This window comes from Micropterus salmoides, unplaced genomic scaffold (assembly GCF_014851395.1).
Source record: "Micropterus salmoides isolate LMB-PRFRI ecotype aquatic unplaced genomic scaffold, ASM1485139v1 Ms_hic_scaffold_9, whole genome shotgun sequence".
Classification (NCBI taxonomy): Eukaryota; Metazoa; Chordata; class Actinopteri; order Centrarchiformes; family Centrarchidae; genus Micropterus; species Micropterus salmoides.
In genome coordinates this window covers 26,760,325-26,780,016 of record NW_024044681.1, presented here as the reverse complement: position 1 = coordinate 26,780,016, position 19,692 = coordinate 26,760,325, and the positions used below count along the sequence as shown (strand labels likewise).

Sequence of the window (19,692 nt, the reverse complement as noted above, 5' to 3'; positions counted from 1 at the left end):
GAATGCCACTTAAGTTATAAACAAGGTGTGACCTTAGACTACAATGTGTGACTCACATAATTGTATGCTTGAAAACTACACTAATACATTTTAAGATTATATCAATACACAATCTCTGCAATTTAAACATAAAGTGCTACAAATATGACGAGTTAAACTTTGATAGTTCACTATCACGTGCAAGACGTCAGGAAACTGCAGTGTATTTAAGTTAGGAATGTTTTTGTAAACACATTTGACAAGCAATAGTATATCGCACACAAAATTCAGCTGACACAATTTCAGGAACAATTCCTTTATAATGACATAGTAAATTTGTAATTTAGTTACACAGTAACTTAATAACATAGAAATGTGTATAAATACACCTGGATACTGTTTAACGCCTCTTATTTATTTGTCACTTTTGTAATTCAGTACTGTATATTGTTTATATGGTATATACTGAACAAAAATATTTATTCCAGAATCCTTTAAACTATGCTCTCACTTCACTATTGGCTTGCTGTCTCGCTGCCTACAGATGTTGTTGTCGTTTTTGTTTATAGTGTATGTGTGTTCTGCACACTCTGTCTGAGTCTGCTCCTTCCTGAGCCTTTTGGTTTAAAGATATAGTTTATAAGATAAAATATAACTTTATTAATCCCCCATAGGAGAAATTTTAGTCGACATAGCAACACAAAGGAAATTGAAAGAATAGATGCAGTATTGTGGAAGTATTAATACACTATACAATCAAAAATAATTATTTACAACCAGATAAATGTCTATGCTTGTTTGTTTATGCTCTCCTGTGTATGTACATTGAGAGCAACGTACAATCCAAAGTCAAATACCTGGCCATTAACGCTGATTCTGATACTGGTCTTAGTGATATTTATGTTCAGCACCTCATTTTGATTGACATGTCAGTTTGATCTCACAAGAATATCCAGTTTGATAAGTTAATCAGTAAATAGCTCTGTCTAAATGTCGAGAACATAGCGGTGAGTTGAATATCCAACATTTAGTACGAATAGTAAACTATCTTGACTTTAAACAGCTTGACTAACACACACACACACACACACACACACACACACAAACACACACACACACACACACACACACAGTCATAGGTTAATATTTGACCTACATTTTCCCCCGAACTTTATTTTGAAGGGGAACAAAACCGAACGAGGCCGGATGTGACGTACGCAAGTTTGATGCTAATGCTAATGGCCCGGAACGGTAAGGTAGCACTCCGAAGATGGCCGGGGTGTTTGAGGTGGAGGTTGATGGTGTAGAGCACGACCATGGACTGGAGCATCACGATGTACCAAATCAGGTGAGATAAATCGGCCAAACCGAGGTATTATGACAGATAAAATAGATGGGTGAGTTTATACTGGGGTGCAAGTTGCCAACTTGGAATATGTGTCGGCTAACGTTGCTGGGGTTTAGCTTAACGTAAGCAGCTAACGTTAGCCACTGTTTAGCCATCTGTTACCAAGCATTGAACGTAAATGATTTTTCTGCGTTCAACAAAACAACCGTGCGAGCGAGAGACGCCCTGAGAGCCATTTAACGATGCTAAGCTAGCTAGCTAGCCGGCTTACGCTCAAATGTAACTTGGCTAGTTGGCAGATGTTATTCTTTAAAATAAAGTTAACATTAATTATATCCCTTTTCCACGGTCATGTGCCCATTGCTGCATTTAAAGTTGTTTAATTTGTTAACTTATGTCTATAAATAATTTAAAGATGATGTGGCTGAACAGGTCAAAGGGCATGTATTGCCGGTTCATCAGTGTGAAGTCAGGGGAAGCAAGCAAATTACTTCCTGTGGTAACGTTATTTCAATCTACAAACATAAATGTTAAGCTGGTGTCAGCAGTTTCTAAATTGTACTTTTTATTTTTAAATTGTAAATTTACTTTATATCTTCCTATTACGCTGTTTTAGTTTTTTGCACATCGTATTTTTGTTGTCGTCTGTTTTACTGTTTTGTACTTGTATTTTATTTGTCCCGGTTTGCTTAGTCTTTACATTTTATGTATTGCTTTGTCTGTTAGTACATATAATTTTATTGTGATGTTGTTAATATTCACTGCTTGTTCATCTGATTGTGGTTTATAAAGTTTCAAACAACAACAACTGGTGTCAACAGGAGCTCACAATGTGCAAGTGTTAAGTCATTTGAGCTGTAAGTTAGTTAATTTACTAGTCCCCGTAGCTTATAGCGTAGCCTCTGTCATACTTACTTTATTTGCGTTGGTATTTTTTAGATCTTCAACATATCTCATTGCTTACTACAAATGATCAGAGTCTATGTTAGAAGGACAAATTATATTATTTTTTCTGTGTTCAAATTAAAATAAATGAATGAAAATATTTGGTTTATACAATGCACTCTGCTTCATACACTACAGTTGTGCCCCCTCCCTATATTTTCATGTGTTTAATTATCCTCAAAATGGCTAATCTATGATTTAATTATTTTGTTCAGCTGCGTATTTGGTAAAGTGTCAACAGTAATTGTCTTTATGTTGTTATGTTTTTCCTTTCTTTAGTTCGATGTGTCCAAGCTTTCACCAGAAGACAAGTGGAGGTTAGTATCTTTGCCACACTTTTAATGAATCATGCATTTAATTTTTTAACATATATGATATGATTATTTTCTCTCTGAAATGATTTCTGGGTATTGAAGTTTGATTCAAACAGTTCACAGTCATTGCCATTAAGAGACACAAGTGTGCAGACCTTTACAGTGCACCTTTAATGGGCACGCCTATCCTGCATTGTTATTAAACAACAAATAGTGTTACTCCTAGCTACGTAAGATGAGTATGTTCCTCTTTTTTTTAACAGGGTGGAGCATGCAAGAATGCATGCCAAACACAAAGGCCATGAGGCCATGCACGCAGAGATGGTGCTGATCCTCATAGTCACCCTTGTCGTTGCCCAGCTAGTCCTCGTGCAGTGGAAACAGAGACACCCAAAGTCATACAATGTAAGACACACAAGCAAAACGGTGGTAGCTGCAGTGTTTGCAAATACCATCATGTGAAGACTCTTTGTATGTTTTGGATAAAGATACATTTCAGATGTCACTTAGGGTTATGTTTTTGCAGGGATGGGGGAAGGAGGTCATAAGAGAACGTGTTGTCTCTCACAAGTCTACATTTTATTTTATTTTAATATCCATGTGCTGGCATATCAACACTTGTTTCTTCAAATAAGGAGAAGTATGGCAGATCCCTTCTCGTCCCAAACTATGTTAAAATGAAGTCTTGTCAGTGGTGCTTTTATGTTTACATAATGTGTGAATTTTATCCCTGGTGTACGTGCATCTTCTAACATGTACGCTCTGCTGTCTTGTAGCTGGTGACTCTATTCCAGATGTGGGTAGTTCCTCTCTACTTTACTACCAAACTTCACTGGTGGAGGTTCCTGACCACGTGGTTTATCTTCTCTGTCATCACAGCGTACATCTCCTTCCGTGCCACTCGCAAGCCGCTGGCCTGCACCACACCGAGGTATAGCCATCGTTCACACTTAACCATGTCCTGTAAATTAAGAGATCTGCCTTTACATCACTGCAGACTGGACTGTCCATAACATACTCTGACATATTCCTTCTCATTGGCTGCTGCAGGTTGGTGTATAAGTGGTTCCTCCTTCTCTACAAGATCAGCTATGCCACAGGAATAGTTGGCTACAGTGTCGTCATGTTTACACTTTTTGGTATAAACCTAATATTCAGGTATGAATTGTCACATCAGTGGTACAAAATTACCCTTTACCATAGCCAACACATTTAGTGCATATTGACTTTCACCATTCAAAAGATAATCCTTCAAACTGTAGGCTGCTTTTGACCAGACTAGTCATATTTTCCAGCTTGCCATTTCAGGAATATATATCCCAAATGTCTAAAGTTCATTGAAAAAGGAGAGTTTCTTCCTGGTCTCTGTCCCACATGTAGCGTCACTAAATGATGATGTTTTGCCTTTTTTTCCCCCACCCCCTTTGATCACCACTATTCTCACCATTCACCTGAGTCACTAATTGATTGTCTTTTTTAAATTTTATTTGTAAAATTTTTTTATAATCTGGCTCAATGGTTGTTTGCTTGTCGCTGTTATGCATTGAAGCACTCCAGAATCTAGCAGGATTATAGAGCTCAACCTACTGACTTCATCAGAAAAATGAGCAAACGCTCTTTTACTTCGTGGTGTTGACATAATCCTTAGTTGACCTCAGGTGTACGTGTTTAAAAGTAAACTGGTCGTATGACAAGTAAAGTAAACACCCTGTGATAAGTTAAAAAAAAACCATTGTCACTGTAAGATATTATCATTTGCAGTGAATTACAGCAACTTCCTTTTCAGAGGGATCACTACAAAGAAAACTTTTATTCAGACCTATGATTCAGATACTTGAACAAACAACACAGATGAAGCACTTCAGACACGAAGTCTACAGAAAGAAGTGGAAGTTGCTTATTCCAGCTGAAAACAACTAGTAAAAAAAAACGTAGATGGAAACAAACATTTGGCATCTTTGGGTGACATACATCCTGATTCCAATGTACTGTATTTGTGAAAAGTCTGAATGAACAAAGTGGTGCTGTTTACAGGTCATGTAGCTACTGAGCCGTCAGTTAATTTATTGATAAGGAACTTTTAACAAGCTTGGTAATGATTACATTAGCTTAGCAAGGCCGCACCTTTGAATTGGTTAGCACTGTAGCACCTTTCCCGACTTCAGTTCAGTTCTATATTGGCAGTTTTCAAAGTAAATATATTAATGTTACATATGTGTGATTTTTTTCATAGTGCTAAATTCAAAACAGGGTCATTTGTGATCATTATAATCTTCCTAGCTGATGTTACAGTGTACAGGGGGATATAGATATAATATATATAATTTTAGCTTGCCATCGACATGCTAGAATTTTAAAAGACATTCATGTTGTCTTCTAAAAACTGTAAACTTTGCTGTTGACTGAAAATATAAAACCGACAATCTGTTTTATGCATTAAATACAAGCTGATGTTGAACACCACCTGAGCCGTGATTCCCATACAGTGCCTTATCTGTCCAGGATAAAGCCAGAGGATGCAATGGACTTTGGTGTTTCACTGCTATTCTACGGGCTGTACTATGGGGTCCTAGGAAGGGACTTTGCAGAGATGTGTGCGGACTTCATGGCTTCAACCGTTGGGGTAAGTAGACTGTGTGCAGACACACCTTTAGAGGTAAATGTATGCTAAAATGTAATTTTGACAGTTTTCTCTCTCTTTTTTTTCCAGTTTTACAGTGCATCTGGCATGCCAACCAAACACCTCTCTGATAATATCTGTGCAGTGTGTGGTCAGCCCATCCTCGTCGATGTCAGTGAGGAGGGAATTATTGAAAACACGTACAGATTGTCCTGCAACCATGTGTATCCTCCTTGTGCAATTTTGTTGATGCTGGTCATGCTGTTATCTCATTTATCAGTGAAAGAGAAGTTCAGCTGCATAATGGAGTACTTCATTTCTATAAAATGTATGATCACGGGTTTGTGTTGGAACTGTATCATGTATTAACCCACCAGGCCAATGGGAAATTGGGTTAACTTGACCTTTATATCAGACTGTTGATGGTACGATAGTCTGTGTATCTGAACACACTTTACTTCCCCCATGATTTTCTTCTGCTACTTGCACACTGTAAATAACATGTAACCTTCTTTTGTGGCACTGGGATGTTATGTTTTTATTTTTCATGTGTAGATTTCCAACCTATTGTTAAGCTTGCTGGTTTTCAGTTTGGTGCTTTCAAACCTTCTCTTGAACAGTTGAATTGAATTACATCAAAATAAAAAAGACATAATTCCCTGTTAACATATCAGTATAGAGAAATGCATGCTGTGATAAATAATAATCATAAATCAACAGGCCAATGATGTTGGCTGATATTGTTTTGGCACTGATATAACTTTATTGAAACATGTACGCAAAACACAAAACAACTTTTCAATGCATTACAATATTGTAGGCTGCATTTTATCTTTATTTGTTTGGCATGTTCTCTCCACATTATGTTTAGTTATTCTTTATAATAGTCGAACCTCACCAACATTGTAACAAAACAAATATCTCAAATGCAAACGTGGTGTCTTCTTGCCTTTGGTTAAATTAGGCAGCTTGATGCACAATGGCTACAAATATAATACATTTTCATATTTCAACAATAAGCTGCCATTTCCAAAGGCATTACATTTAGGGCCATTACAACTTCTGCCGTGCCAAGCCTTAACTCCACATCCAGGTTCCACGAGTTCTGCATAAGAGGATGGTGTATTGTCGGGAAGAAGCAGATGTGCCCATACTGCAAAGAGAAGGTGGATCTGAAGAGGATGTTCAGTAACCCGTATCCTTTTTATTCTGGAGTCCTCACATGTGTGAGCCTCCTGTCTTTTTCTGTGGTGCTTTATTTCACTGTTCTTTCTCTCTAAATAATATAAACAGTTAATTGGTATTATGTGCAATGTGAGTGCGCAGACATATACTCTGTATATAGGAGTGCTGATCGTATAAGAGGATATAAAAACATTTTAAACACCTCATGGAAGAGGACAGAAAAGTACCTTCAGGTACAAACTTAAATTGGACATTTTCCACATTGACAGCTGACCAACATTTACGAAACCCAGTCATGCAAGTTACAGGAGAAAGACATGTTTCTTGTACCAGAGGAAGTTTAGGTGAATTTTTCAGGCGACTCATAGCAGGCTATTTGGAAGGAGATATGAAACATTTATAGGTTGTATACCTACCTTCCTGTTCCTTTTTATGGCTCAGTGTGTACATATCAGATGACTGTGTCCAATGTGCAACTGTGTAGCACATTTTAAAAAAAAAACCTTCACAGAAACCTGAAAGCAGTTTGTAACTCCTCTTGGCCCTGTGCCATCACTTGTATATGTTATTAAGGCTTTATATTGGCACCCATGTATTAACCTTTTTTGATTGTTGAAGCTTTTTTTCTTTAACCTATTTTGTTTTAGCTGGGAGAGGCCACATGTCATGTATGGACAACTTTTAGACTGGCTTCGGTACTTGGTGGCCTGGCAGCCTGTTATTATTGGATTTGTGCAAGGTATTAACTACATCCTGGGTCTGGAGTGACCTGCGACTGTCAGAAATGGACATACACACCACATGGAGAAGATATGCACTGGCTCAAAAGACTGAGGGCCTAACATTGAACTAAAACACCAATAAAAAAGTGTCTATACTTTTTTGTATATATTTATAGGCACATATCTGTATTTACGATTTATTTGAATTTTTTCCCAATTTCCCAGGATTAGCTTCACACAGCGTTACATCTTAATAATTTGTTTGTGCATCTTATGGCCTAGTAAAGCGGTTGTCAAAATCATTAGAGAGGTGCTTTTTTCTAATTTATGTCTAGAGTGTTTGTTAATACTCAGTTAAAGGATCATGCTGCAGTTTTTCGTCCTCATGTCTGATGGCTGAGTAATAAATATTGAATGGAAATCAACACACGTCATCGCCCCCTGTGCCTCCAAAGTACATGAACGCAGACCTCCTCTGGTGTCATTTAATGTAATCACATGTATAGTTGTTTCCATATTTTGAACTTTAGTGACCTTAAGTTTCATAAGCAGTCATGCACCATGTGAGCGGAGGTGTCATCACTGGGGGGAAAAAAGTGCTAATTGGACGATGGGACTTGCCTGATTTCAAAATATGCTCATTGTCATTTGCTTTGACCTTTAGCCTTCTGGTTTATTTTTTATCATTTAAAATATCTGACCTCTCTTCTACATTACAAAAAGAACAAAACATTTTCTCACAGTGTTATGTAGCCATGGAGATAGTTTTGGTCCCTGTGGAACCTTTGAGTGTGTTCTGTGGATTATTCTGAGTTTCTGGAGTGACACATTGGCCTGGACATTTTTAAATCTAATTTTTCAATGCTGTGAGCACCGCCAACAAAATGTAATTTACCTTATTACCTTATTTTTTTATTGGGACGGCAGGATAAATTTTAGAGATGGATGTCTGGCCAGATACAAAACCCAAATTATCTGCATGGCTAGATTCTGTTAGAGGTAAGTGAATTGTTTTTTTTAAACTTTTTGTTGGTGAACATTTAAGTGTTATTAAATTGAAATTGAATCCCAGAATGATCCTTTAACTCAGTGAGAAAGAGAAATGAGAGTGTTGATGGTGCCAGTCTTATTTTTGTGTGATCTGTTCAATCCACGGTCCCATTTTCTTACAATTAGATTTTGTAGTCCAAAGTTACTGGAAGGGTGATGGTTGGGTTTGGGAGGGGGGGCGGGGGGGGGGTTTGCATTTACTGGTCACAGCCACATAATGCCAATTGTCCTCTAGTCAGACCTCGCGTCTAACTAGCACAGTAAAGGGACTATATGATATACCAAGATCATTTTGTTTTGTTGTCAATGTTTTGATCAAGATCCGTTAATAAATGTACCATGGCTCAAATGGTGTGGAGATGCTTTATCCATCGGTCTTTGAGGTTTATGTTTCCAACATTTAAAGCAATAACTGGAATCCGCTATGATTTAGTCAGCATGCATAATTTATTTAACAATAGGGGTGTGTGAGCAACTTACCAAGAACAAGAGGTTGACCTGCTTTGTGAGGAAATCCACCATGAGTGGGTAGTTTGAGAAATCCCCACGGACTGTGTCCACGCTTGATGCGTGTTATTTTGATTTAGGGAAGTGAATTTTGTTCATATAGCAATCCCAACCAGCAGTCAACCGCACAAAGCTGTCACTGGAGGATTCGGTATGAAGCTGTCTGTCGTAAAAGGTAATAATACTTCATACTAAAGCTGTAATTTTCACTGTATTATGGCATTGGTAGTGAATATGTATTTCTGCAGCAGTCTTGGGATCGCTGTGTATGCTGTTTGCAGATGGATTTCCAGGTACAGTATGTTTTGTGGGTGACAGCTGCATTTTGATGTCATTAGATTTTTATCCTAACCTAAATTTGCGCTTCAGTTTCAGAGGATGGAGCTCCAGAGATCATTGGGCCACATCGCGTCCACATCAAAGCTCACCCAGGTAGGTTACCACTTAGAGAAATGACCACCAGCTATCAAGTGTTTTCTGTTATTTACAGCTTACAGAACCTGTTAATGGGTCAGGGGGCTTTTTAGGATAGTTTAAAGGGTCCCCCTACTTTTATCGAACCTATGCCGTAAATATGTCTGCCTTACAGGTGACCCGCTGTTTCTTCACTGTGAAGCTTTTGCAAATTGTGATGATTCGGCAATCATCTACTGGCTCGTCAATGGCTCCTTCCCTGAAGACACGCTCAGCAGTGAAAGACTGGTAGAATCAGAGGAGTGAGTATTACCTTCACAGAGCATACAATTTTAGCCTTTTAAGTGCAGCTGTCAATACACAACTTTGTATTCTTGTCTTCAAATGGTTCTGAAGACTGCTGTTAAAACGAGAAAAAAATAATGCCTGATGTTAGATCCAACCAGGTTGTTAGAAACCAACCTGCAGCTGAACTGTAATGTTTGTTTTAGATCAACGTTAGAGGGGGGTACAATCCTACAGAGGAGTTTGCTGCTAAAGAATGTCACATCGGAGGACCTCAAATCCAACTTCACCTGTGTTGTGACGAACCCTGCTGGAACGGCCCACAAGCACACAATGTTAGCAGCAGCAAGGCGTGATTGTATTGTAGGGAAAAGAAGAAAACACTGAATGTTACTGTAGTAAAAAAGTGGGATTTTCTGAACCTTGTTTCACTTTTAAACCAACTCATCTATGACGAGAGTCGACATTATCTGTGAATGTATTATTATATATTATACTGTAAGATGGGAGAATTATGCCAAAAAAAAGTTGGATTAAGAAAGGGGTACATTTAGTTCCACAATAGCACATAATTTTCCTTTGATGGCTTCCCTTCAGTAAGACAACTGGTGTTAAAATGTATCTTCTGTTCTTTGAGGAAGGAAGTATGAGGAAATAACTTAGATATTATTACCCGCTCTCCTAACATGAATTTGATGCAGTATGTTGAAGACCCCTGCTTTATCCAAGGAAACAACACCCAGAGGCAACATTTTACATGGAACTGAACACACCTTTGTTACAATTGTAGTAAACTCTGTTACTGATATTTAGATGACTACCACTATATATGGACTGCAGGTTGTATGAAGAATATTGTAACAGTTATTTGCAATGCTTGTGTATCATTTGTCTGTTTGCTGGCGATTTTAAATTTGTATATTTTTGAGACTCCACTATGAAACAATCAATTCACTCCCACACCATGCAGTTGCCTAGAGATTTATTGTAAATCGGGTCATTTATTTCACACAGAACTTCTTTTCCCCTCAACGAGTATCACTGTCAGTACTTTCATTACATGCACAGAGATTAACACTTCAATATATGGCACTGATTGTAAACTACCAGGATTAGAGTACATATACTTTTTTGCTGTGTAGGATAAACAACACATAACTTCCGTTCTTCAATTAAGTACTGCATTACTTACCAAAACAATTAATGCATGCATCCAGCAAGCAATAATAATTAACCTACAAAACTTAAAAGTGCAAAATAATTTAGTTTTTACATATTTGAAATAATACTATGACTCAGGAGTCAAATTCCACATGATAGTGTTAGTAGTGCAGTTAAAGCTTTTTGAATAAGTCATATCAAGCACAACAGTAGAAAGGTGGCAACGTTTGCAATAATTAATGTATTCATAATGTAAAAACAATTACAAAACAAGGCTCCTTAATATCTCTCAGCTTCTGTAAATCCATATTAACACACATCAAATCAAACCATCCCCATTAGCTTAAGAGAGTCTGTTTCCACGTCAGTGTTACTGTGGAACAGAAGTGATCATGCTTGGCTCTAAACACTCCATTAGTGCATATGTTGGTTGAACAGGAGAAACATATTTCCCCAACAGGCACTTCAACAGTTTTCATCCTAGTGGAATTCAGTGGAAGCCTTGACATTTATTTTGTGCACGGAGCAGCTCAACTGGATGTTGCCTCTGACGCTCGCACACCCAGCTCTTCCAGGCAGCACTGCAAGTTGCCATTCCTGCCATGAATCGGATTTTCTCTGATCTTCTTCCTGATGAGGGCAGCAGCATCTTCAGTGACTGTTGGCCACTTTACAGAAGACGTGCAGAATGGCTGGAGAAGATCCTGATTGGTCTTCAGTGTCATTCCAAACAGGAATCGCAGGAAAATGTCCAGTTTGCCATCCTCACACTGCAGGCTTCTGTCCACTGCGCTTTTGTACAGCTCCATCACCTTGGGCCCCTTGAATATCCCTTTGACCTTGTTTTTCAGTTGCTGCTCAAAAATGTTCTTCCCCTGGTTTCTAAAGGAGAGAAACACATAAAGGGCAGCCAGGTACTCCTGCATGGTAGGGTGGATAAAGCTGAGGACTTTCTCATGAAACAAGACAAATGGCTTTGTGATGTACTGTGTGCACAGGCCAGTGTAAACCACTGCCTCCTCGCAGATTTCAACCTCTTTCCAGTCGGACTTAGTGATCTTAAACTGGCCTTGTTCCAGCATGTTGAAGGCCAACCTTCCAAGTTTCATGAGGAAGTCTATCTCTTTATCTTTGGTAAGATCTGGAGCTCTTAATCTGCGATGGTGACGTGTGAGTGCTAGCAGCAGCTTTGTGTACATGTAGGTGATGCTGCTGGGCAGCTCAGCCTCTGTCCCCTTTGACCTAAATATGTGCTGGCACTCATCAGCCACCAGTGAGCAAAACAAGGGCAGGTGGCACATGATGCGGAGGGTTTTGAAAGAGTTGATATACGCAATAACTCTTGCTGCTTGATCCGGGTCCTGAAATCTCTTCTTAAAATACTCGTCCTTTTCAGGGTCAAGGAAACCACGCACGTCTATCTCATCATAATGCGTGTCCCAGGGAACGCAGCGCTTCACTTGTGGCCGAGAAGTGACCAGGAAGAGGCCGCGGTAGTGCAGCCTCGCTCTGAGGAGGTTGACCACGATGACATTCAGGGTGGTGGAATCTGTGTGGTCACCGAGAAGCTCAGTGTTTTGAAAGTCAAGCGTCCCGTTGTACTCGTCCAGACCGTCAAAGACAAACATTATTTTGCAGTCGTCGGATCTATAATCCTCATCCCTCAGTTTCTTTGTTTCTGGGTAGAGTTTTTGTATTATTTCCATCAGGGAGATCTTACCATCCTCAAACTGTTTGAGTTCTCTGAACGGCAAAGGAAACAAGAAAGACACGTGTTGGTGGGACCGCTCTTCAATCCAATCGAGGATTAATCTTCTGACCGCCATAGACTTCCCTGACCCTGCCACTCCCGTGACCAAAATAAACTTTAAATTTGAGTTCTCCAGCCTTTCAGCGCTCAAAATATCCTTTGTAGAAAGCAGCTTCGCTTCTTCCCGGTTGCTGTCAAGCTTTTCTATGGTCATGACCTCATGTTCAATATTTGGGCCATTATCACAGGTTGAGGTTATGTAGAGATTAGTAAAGACATCATCAAAGGGCCTCTTCTCTTCCTGCGAGGACAATTCCTCACATATTTTCCTCTTCAGAGTCTCGCTTAAATCGTAGCGTACTTCGTCTGGAAAAAAAGTGCATGTAAATATATGTTATTTGGTTCAAACTGACAGTGAAAAGGGTGGCTTTTCATTTAAAACAGACAAAGTAAAAGTCTTTGTGGCACTTTGACTATTATCTCCTTGTGTAAATATATTATCCATCCCTTTTGTTGGGATTAAATTAACAGTAATAAACCCTAAAACAGGCTACTTACTTCTGATACACAATGTCTGAAGATAATCAACCATCTTCTTTTGCCCAATTTCCTCAAGAAGGGTTCTGGTGATCTGCAAAGATACCTCCAGGTGGTAACACTCGAGCAAGCGGTCCACAAGGTCCACCATGTCCATGCGTTGGGGAGGAGTGTTGAATGACTGTGGGTAACGCTTCCACAGTATCATCTTGAACCTCTGAATGTCTCCCACTGACAGCTTCCCAAGGGTTTTACTAATAGCCTGATTCCAAAGGAAGGATAACATTCAATGCAGTTCTTTTCAACTACAGGACATGTTCTACTTAATGTCTTTTAAAACTGATAAAGGCAAAAGGGGAACACAAACTGACCTTAAAAGTGAATGCCACTGTCAGAGAAGGATGCCTAACCTCATTTGAGTCTTGGATTACCTCAGGTGTGTCAGAAGGCTCTGGGGCAGAATCATCTTTGCTTGTAACCCTGGTGAGACCACAGTGGAGAGATTTAAACATATTTTCAATCTAGTATGTAATCACACACACTAACATGTTCAGTGCCACGCCATGGGTGTATTTCTTACTTGGGAATTCTCTTTTCACAATCGTCACTGTCCAGTGAGTAGCAGCTAGAGTAGGAATCTGCTCTGTTCAGCTGGACCCTAAAACCAGGATGACAAGTGGGCTTGAGTTATATTCATTGTAACTAATTGACTAACAACAAGGCACAGTACATTGAAAGGCACACATTACAAGCACAGCTGCTTCCTGGGTTTAATGTGATGAATGCATGAATTTATATATTGATTTAAGTTTTGCTGAATACTTTGTGTGGTTTGTACCTCGTGGAGGATGCATCTTCGTCATTCATGTTGTTTAAGTCCGACTCACTTGTAATTGACCAGTAGCTCAGAGCTGGAGATAAGGCCTGGTCCACGTGATGCCTGAGGAAAAAAAAAAGAAGGATGGCAGAATGAATGTCTGTTTATTACTTAGTGGCCGAATAACAAGCAATAACCGGCTTCTGTAGTACTTGCCAGATAAGCAGCCCATTTTAAGCTTAGCGCTTCTTCTCAAGCAGTATCAAGTCAAGTCTTTGGCATTTGAACTGAGGACCACAAGGACTTATGAAGGCTGATGGACAAGCATGAACTCAACCCCACTTTGTATTTTTATTTATTTAATTATTTTTCTTTAGCTTGGCTGTGTATTGATTCTGCTAGAACTCTGAATATTGTCGTTTTTGACAGGTATTTTTGGGGGGATGATGGGTTATGTGAACACTTAGGCTTTAGTAATGACGCATCTTATCTTTCTGTGAAAACTGGGGAGATAACCGTTAACATACAGCAACAGATACAGACAGGTAAAGATAACCACCTCATACCTGGCACACAGACTGCTGTAAAAAGACTTACAGATAAGTTCTCCAATCAGCCCACTAGGTGAAGCTGCTGAGCTGCCACACCACCCTTGTAGTTACACATAAGGTGTAGTGATATTCATTTCACTCTGTACTGATAAGACTAGTCGCAATTGTTCTACTTTGGATATGTTTTCACTATTTGCCATAACAAAACAACCCACAGTTACCACTCTACAGTCAGTGAGAGGACCCTTAGGGCCAGGAAGTAAAACATCTCAGTACCACTGGCTGATATCCATTGGACTTGGTCCCAGGTCCAGAGAAGGTCTTCTCTCAGGGATGTAGTAGAGCCCGTCATCTTCAACAGACGCAATGTCTGGACCTCTACCAGACACTGCATCCCCAGGGGAAGAGCTGCCTGACACTGTTTCCATCATCTCTATTTCAAAGTCGCCCATCATGTCATCAAGAGGGCCAGCCATTGACAACAGACGAGATCAACTTTTGGTTACCCAGAGGTGGTATCTCAGAACAGTAACCTGTCTGTACCTGCAGAAGAAAAAACATGAAATAATACAATATATCAGCTTTCACATTCTTTATCTGGGCGTATAACGAACCTGACACCAGACCAGAGTTTCAGGTTTGTTCAGTTAAGTAGCAGTAAATAGCGGCCTGTGTCTGCACAACAAAACTGCATTACCTTGTCAAAAGAAAATTACATGCAAGGTAATAGAAATGTCTTATAAATTGCCATTAAATGTCTTTGGCAATCAAATCTGATAACATTACAAGACTGTACTCTGTTTTGACATTCTCTATTGCAGTATATTATGATTGCTTTAGCTCAATATTTTAATTTACACAACTGTTAAATTCTTACATTTAAACACAGCATCCTGTATTTACTTTAATGTCAGAGATGGTTGAGAAAAATTAACATAACATAATACAATATGGCATATCACCATTCTGCCTTTTACAGTCAAGCGTTACTCTAAGATGCACATTTTCATGTTGGGTTTTGTGTTTGATAGATGAACATTTACAATGTTGTGATGCTGTTGTAAACTTGATGCATTATCATTTCATGTTGTAATAAGAGTTGTTTTCATTTTGCATGATGAGTCTATCCCTTATCCTGTAACACAATTTCAGTTACCCCCTTTGAGAGAAACCACTTCAACAAATTATCTTTTTTGAATGTACATGTAATCAAGTTCTTATTCCACTCAGATTACACAGCATGTAAATTAATGTTTCTTCCTCATCTTAACTGGAGGTGCGTTAATTATCTAAAATTTTAGTAACAGGTTGAACGCCTCTGGCACGCCCTGGACGTGAAGCCTGCCCACCATCATCATCATATCGCCCGTGTATTAACTTATCCGGTCTATGGTATTACCATGTCACAAACTGAAGCTGCATTATCATTTTGTCTGGCTGACAGACCATGCTAAGCTTGGCTAACGTTAACTGTTCCATGTTCTACTTTTGACATGTTTTGGTATTTCTTCTTCACTCTTCCGCCTCGAAGTCACCACATGATATATATCAGTGACCGACTATGTCAGCTGTGTCACCAACACCGGCCTCTCCTCATAATACTCCACAAAATAATGTCAACGGGACTTTATGGTGCGTTTATTGTTTAGCGTTAGCTGAGGTAGTTAGCTAGCGTTAGCTTATAACTTTGAATGTGGAAGGCTTAAACCAGGAATAAGACACGTGAGTTTTACGCAAAATGATAACATTGCTTTTATAGTGGTCAAAAATGTAAACGCATTGGTAATCACATAAATACATGCTTTTTACGTCCAAGGTATGCCATGAACAAAAGTTAACTAACTTAACGTTACCTTTTCTTTTTCACTTCGATTCAGGAAGAAGTTTCTTCTTCTCTCTTATCAAATAGCGTGAGTGTCAAAAATTACAGAGCACACTCTGCCACCTACAGGCCAGATGTGTGAAAAACATGCTGTGCTCTAGAGGAGGAGGTGGGGGAAGAAACACATCTTTTACTGTAGTTGAAGCAGAAATACCAAAGAGTATAGTATAGTCTCCTGAATATGTAAATGTTTTTAAAGTGTGAAGCTGACTCAAAATTACTTTTTTGAAATTTGAGCTCACTATCCTGTTTTATCTGTCTGTACTGCTGCTGCCTGTCCCTCGCAAAAGAGATTCTTCATCTCAGTGGGACTCTCCTGGTTATTTAAAGGTTATAATAAAAATAATTTTATAATTTTATGTATATTATGTACTATTGTTTTATTATTACTGATGCCTTAATGTAAAAGCTGCATTTTATTGTTTAGCTGGTCTGGGGTTGAGCGGATTTAAATTACTTTAAATACTGTTGGTTAGTTTAATCCACAACAAGGCATCATATTTTATGAGAATTCCTTTTGTATGTAAAATAAACGAATGTAGGACAAATAAATGTAGTGGAGACAAATTAATGATTTCATTGGCATGAATCACAGCACTCTATAATAGCCTAATTGCAGTGTTTGAGCCAATTGACAATTTAATAGATAGATAGATAGATAGATAGATAGATAGATAGATAGATAGATAGATAGATAGATAGTTTAATTGTCCTAAGGGGAATTCAAGTATCCATTAGTATATGAAACATACGTACATTAAACATACATTAAAATAAAATTAAAAATTGAAATAAAATTAACTTATAACACAGTAGACACAGTAAACAGTGCAAAACAGTAAACCTAATAATGTGGTATAGCCTAATAATAAAAACTAATACGACAATTATGAATTTTGTTCAATATTAAGGCTAGGCTATTTGTTTATTTATTAAGTTTAGCTATCCTTAAAATGACAGTTAAAAACGAGAACATTTTACTTTGAAGGAGAGCAGTCTCTGTTTCCGGTTTTAGACTTTCTTGCTCAATTTTCATTGTACAAGTTGGATAATGGAACAAGCCAACGCTCACTGCACGTCTTCATTCAATGCGATAATAACACAGCACAGTTAACATAGTTTAGGCAGGATTGGCTCTGGAAAAATGAACTCACATAGGTCAATATACATTTGCATTAGCGCAAGAGGGACAATGAAATTATGTAAAACCCCCTAAACTGGCATTTTTCATCATACAATAACAACTGCAGATGAATTATACTTCACACACGGGACCGGTCCAGCAGGAACCCATTTTAATCTTTAACCACATGTCAATATAATCCCAATACATATGATGTCAATATAATAATTTCTCTACACACAAATATTGTTTACAAAAAAACAGTGGTTGATACCTTGTTTTTAGTGGCATGAATTATTCAGCAGAATATCAGTTTACAGTGGAAGTCCTGAGTCCTGAGACAGTACTGAATTACATTTTTTAGTTAATATTTATTATAAAAGTGTATAAAAATCACTAGTATTGCATAATACTAAGATTGATAATAATAATAAACATAAATAATGGTTTAGCCTACGTTTTGAATGATTTTAAAATTGAAGCAAGATAAATACTCTATAATATAAGCACTCTATAACATTGTTTGATTCACAATCTAAATTTATTTTTTTTTAATTGTCAAGATTGATGCAGCAGAACCAGGGATGTTGTTTTTTTATTGCACACATTCTTTCTTGTCAAAACCTTGTGCTTACATTACCCACAATGCAACTTGAACACTGACAGTTCTGCTTGGAGATTTGGGTGCTTATGCTATTAGGCTGATGTAGCCTCTAACTGCTAGCCTGGAGCAGACATGAAGAGCGGATAAGATCACTTCTTTCTAACGCCATGCCCTCAGATTTTTTTCATTTAAAGACTTGCAGTCTTAAACCCAGACTGATGCAGACTCAACTGACATCACTTGAACCCCCTCTGGCACCACAAAAGGCTATACAACTTTTTTTCACATATGCAGTATTCCCCAAGATCTGTAAACAGCCTTTTAGTCTGTGGTGTTCCCCTTGAACTGTCTTGATAGTTGTGATAGCTGCTTGTATGGCAATTAGTAAAAAAGTGCTTTCAACATTTGCTAATGAGGAATGTATTATAGCATTTCTGCTCTACAGCTGGAGTTTATAAGAGCTGTGAATTTGCTTGTATTTCATTATTACATCTTATTTTCACTTCCATTTGTGAAATCCAGTGACATTATCAGGCTGGATAGCTTCCTGTCCTTGTTTGTGAAGGTTCTCAGTCATCCAGTTCATAGTTCTCCTGCCTATCCTTGTATTTATTCATGATTCTTGATAATATTGAATGCCAGTTTCACCTGCTTGTTTAAAATCATTGTGTGTACTTTGAAAAATATCAGTAAATTATGGGTTATTGGTTAGAGACATTACTTGCTCTTTGGGGAGTTTAAAATTGTAGCTCACTCATCTGATGTGAATGAAATTATCTGCTCCTTTTCTTATGCCACTTTTCATAATTTATTTGTGCTGTTGAAAGAATATGCTGACCATTTGTTATTCTACTGAATGAAAGAGTTGTTGGACCTAAATAAAAAATACACAATTAAATAATGAATAAATAGAAATAAACTACGCCGCAGTATTAAAAGATAACGAGAGGTGTGCATGTAAGCTATTTCTGTATATTTATTTGTCTATTTGTTGATGGTATAGCGATCAGTTTAAATGTAGTATTTGCTTTAGTGTCCGTGCAGTGAAAAAAGGCTTAGACCCTGAAACTATTTACCAATACATGAAAAAAAAAACCGAGGAACATGTCAGCATCCTTATTTCTTTAAGCAAGTGTTAGTGACCGCTACACTGCGCTTTGTGTGATGGAGGAGTGAGCAGCGACAAAGACGGCAGGAGGAAACAGTGGCGGGTATGTGGGGTGATTAGTGCCCGGGGATTAGAGGAGAAGCAAAGGAATCACTGTCAGAACAGCCATTGTGTTGAATGGATCAGTGGCCTTATGTAGTATTCACATTGTTGGCATATGAAGTAGAAAAAATTAATAATTTTTTCAAGTAGCTTATCATGCTTGCAGAAACAAAGGTGAACTTGTGCAATTGCTTTTGCTGACTTTAGCATCCATCAACACCAATATGTGGCATTATCGACTCCTACTGGTTGGCTGGGGCTCCTTTATGGAGGGGGAATCTGAGGCGGAGAGGTTTGGCCTAGCTCACTATAATGACAATGACAACTTCAAAGCAAACTATCACAATACCACTGTAAATGCTCAAGGATATCTTCTGCAAACTCATATGAAATTAGATAAACTGCTGTTATGCTGCAAATAAGCCTGTTTGGGGCGGCTGTGGCTCAGGAGGTAGAGCGGGTTGGCCGTTAATCGGAAGGTCGGCGGTTCAATGCCTGGCTCCCCCTGGTTGCGTGTCGAAGTGTCCTTGGGCAAGATACTGAACCCCGAATTGCCCCTGGCGGCTATTCCGCCAGTGTACGAATGAGTGTGAATGTTAGTTTCCGTTTGAGCACTTAGGCTCAGTATATGAATGTGTGTGACTGGTGAATGCAGATGTAGTGTAAAAGCGCTTTGAGTGGTCAAAAA

At 38.5% G+C, this 19,692-nt stretch overlaps 3 protein-coding genes across 5 annotated transcripts; 2 read left to right on the top strand and 1 right to left on the bottom strand.

Moving 5' to 3' along the window:
• The first annotated feature begins 1,195 nt into the window (after nucleotides 1–1,195).
• Nucleotides 1,196–7,538, top strand: rnf121 (ring finger protein 121). The gene is made up of 9 exons (XM_038708910.1): nucleotides 1,196–1,327; nucleotides 2,552–2,589; nucleotides 2,850–2,991; nucleotides 3,363–3,517; nucleotides 3,637–3,744; nucleotides 5,089–5,209; nucleotides 5,297–5,430; nucleotides 6,300–6,401; nucleotides 7,039–7,538. Exons 1-9 carry the CDS (start codon nucleotides 1,250–1,252, stop codon nucleotides 7,157–7,159), a joined length of 999 nt encoding a protein of 332 aa, XP_038564838.1. The 5' UTR covers nucleotides 1,196–1,249; the 3' UTR covers nucleotides 7,160–7,538.
• Nucleotides 7,539–8,654: 1,116 nt separating this feature from the next.
• On the top strand, nucleotides 8,655–10,331 carry LOC119895658 (interleukin-18-binding protein-like). Of its 3 annotated transcripts, none has more exons than XM_038708912.1 (5): nucleotides 8,655–8,845; nucleotides 8,922–8,963; nucleotides 9,040–9,102; nucleotides 9,260–9,386; nucleotides 9,576–10,331. In XM_038708912.1, exons 1-5 carry the CDS (start codon nucleotides 8,824–8,826, stop codon nucleotides 9,754–9,756), a joined length of 435 nt encoding a protein of 144 aa, XP_038564840.1. In that variant the 5' UTR covers nucleotides 8,655–8,823; the 3' UTR covers nucleotides 9,757–10,331. The 3 variants fall into 3 exon arrangements, with proteins under 3 accessions (XP_038564840.1, XP_038564839.1, XP_038564841.1); XM_038708911.1 differs by having other exon boundaries at nucleotides 8,656–8,845; nucleotides 8,919–8,963; XM_038708913.1 differs by lacking the exon at nucleotides 8,922–8,963 and having other exon boundaries at nucleotides 8,664–8,845.
• Nucleotides 10,332–10,336: 5 nt separating this feature from the next.
• nlrc3l1 (NLR family, CARD domain containing 3-like 1) lies at nucleotides 10,337–16,110 on the bottom strand. The gene is made up of 7 exons (XM_038708909.1): nucleotides 16,039–16,110; nucleotides 14,462–14,728; nucleotides 13,656–13,757; nucleotides 13,398–13,475; nucleotides 13,189–13,297; nucleotides 12,839–13,079; nucleotides 10,337–12,646 (listed from the first exon to the last, which is right to left on the bottom strand). The coding sequence occupies exons 2-7, from the start codon at nucleotides 14,659–14,661 to the stop codon at nucleotides 11,061–11,063; spliced, it is 2,316 nt and encodes a 771-aa protein (XP_038564837.1). The 5' UTR covers nucleotides 14,662–14,728; nucleotides 16,039–16,110; the 3' UTR covers nucleotides 10,337–11,060.
• Nucleotides 16,111–19,692: the final 3,582 nt, after the last annotated feature.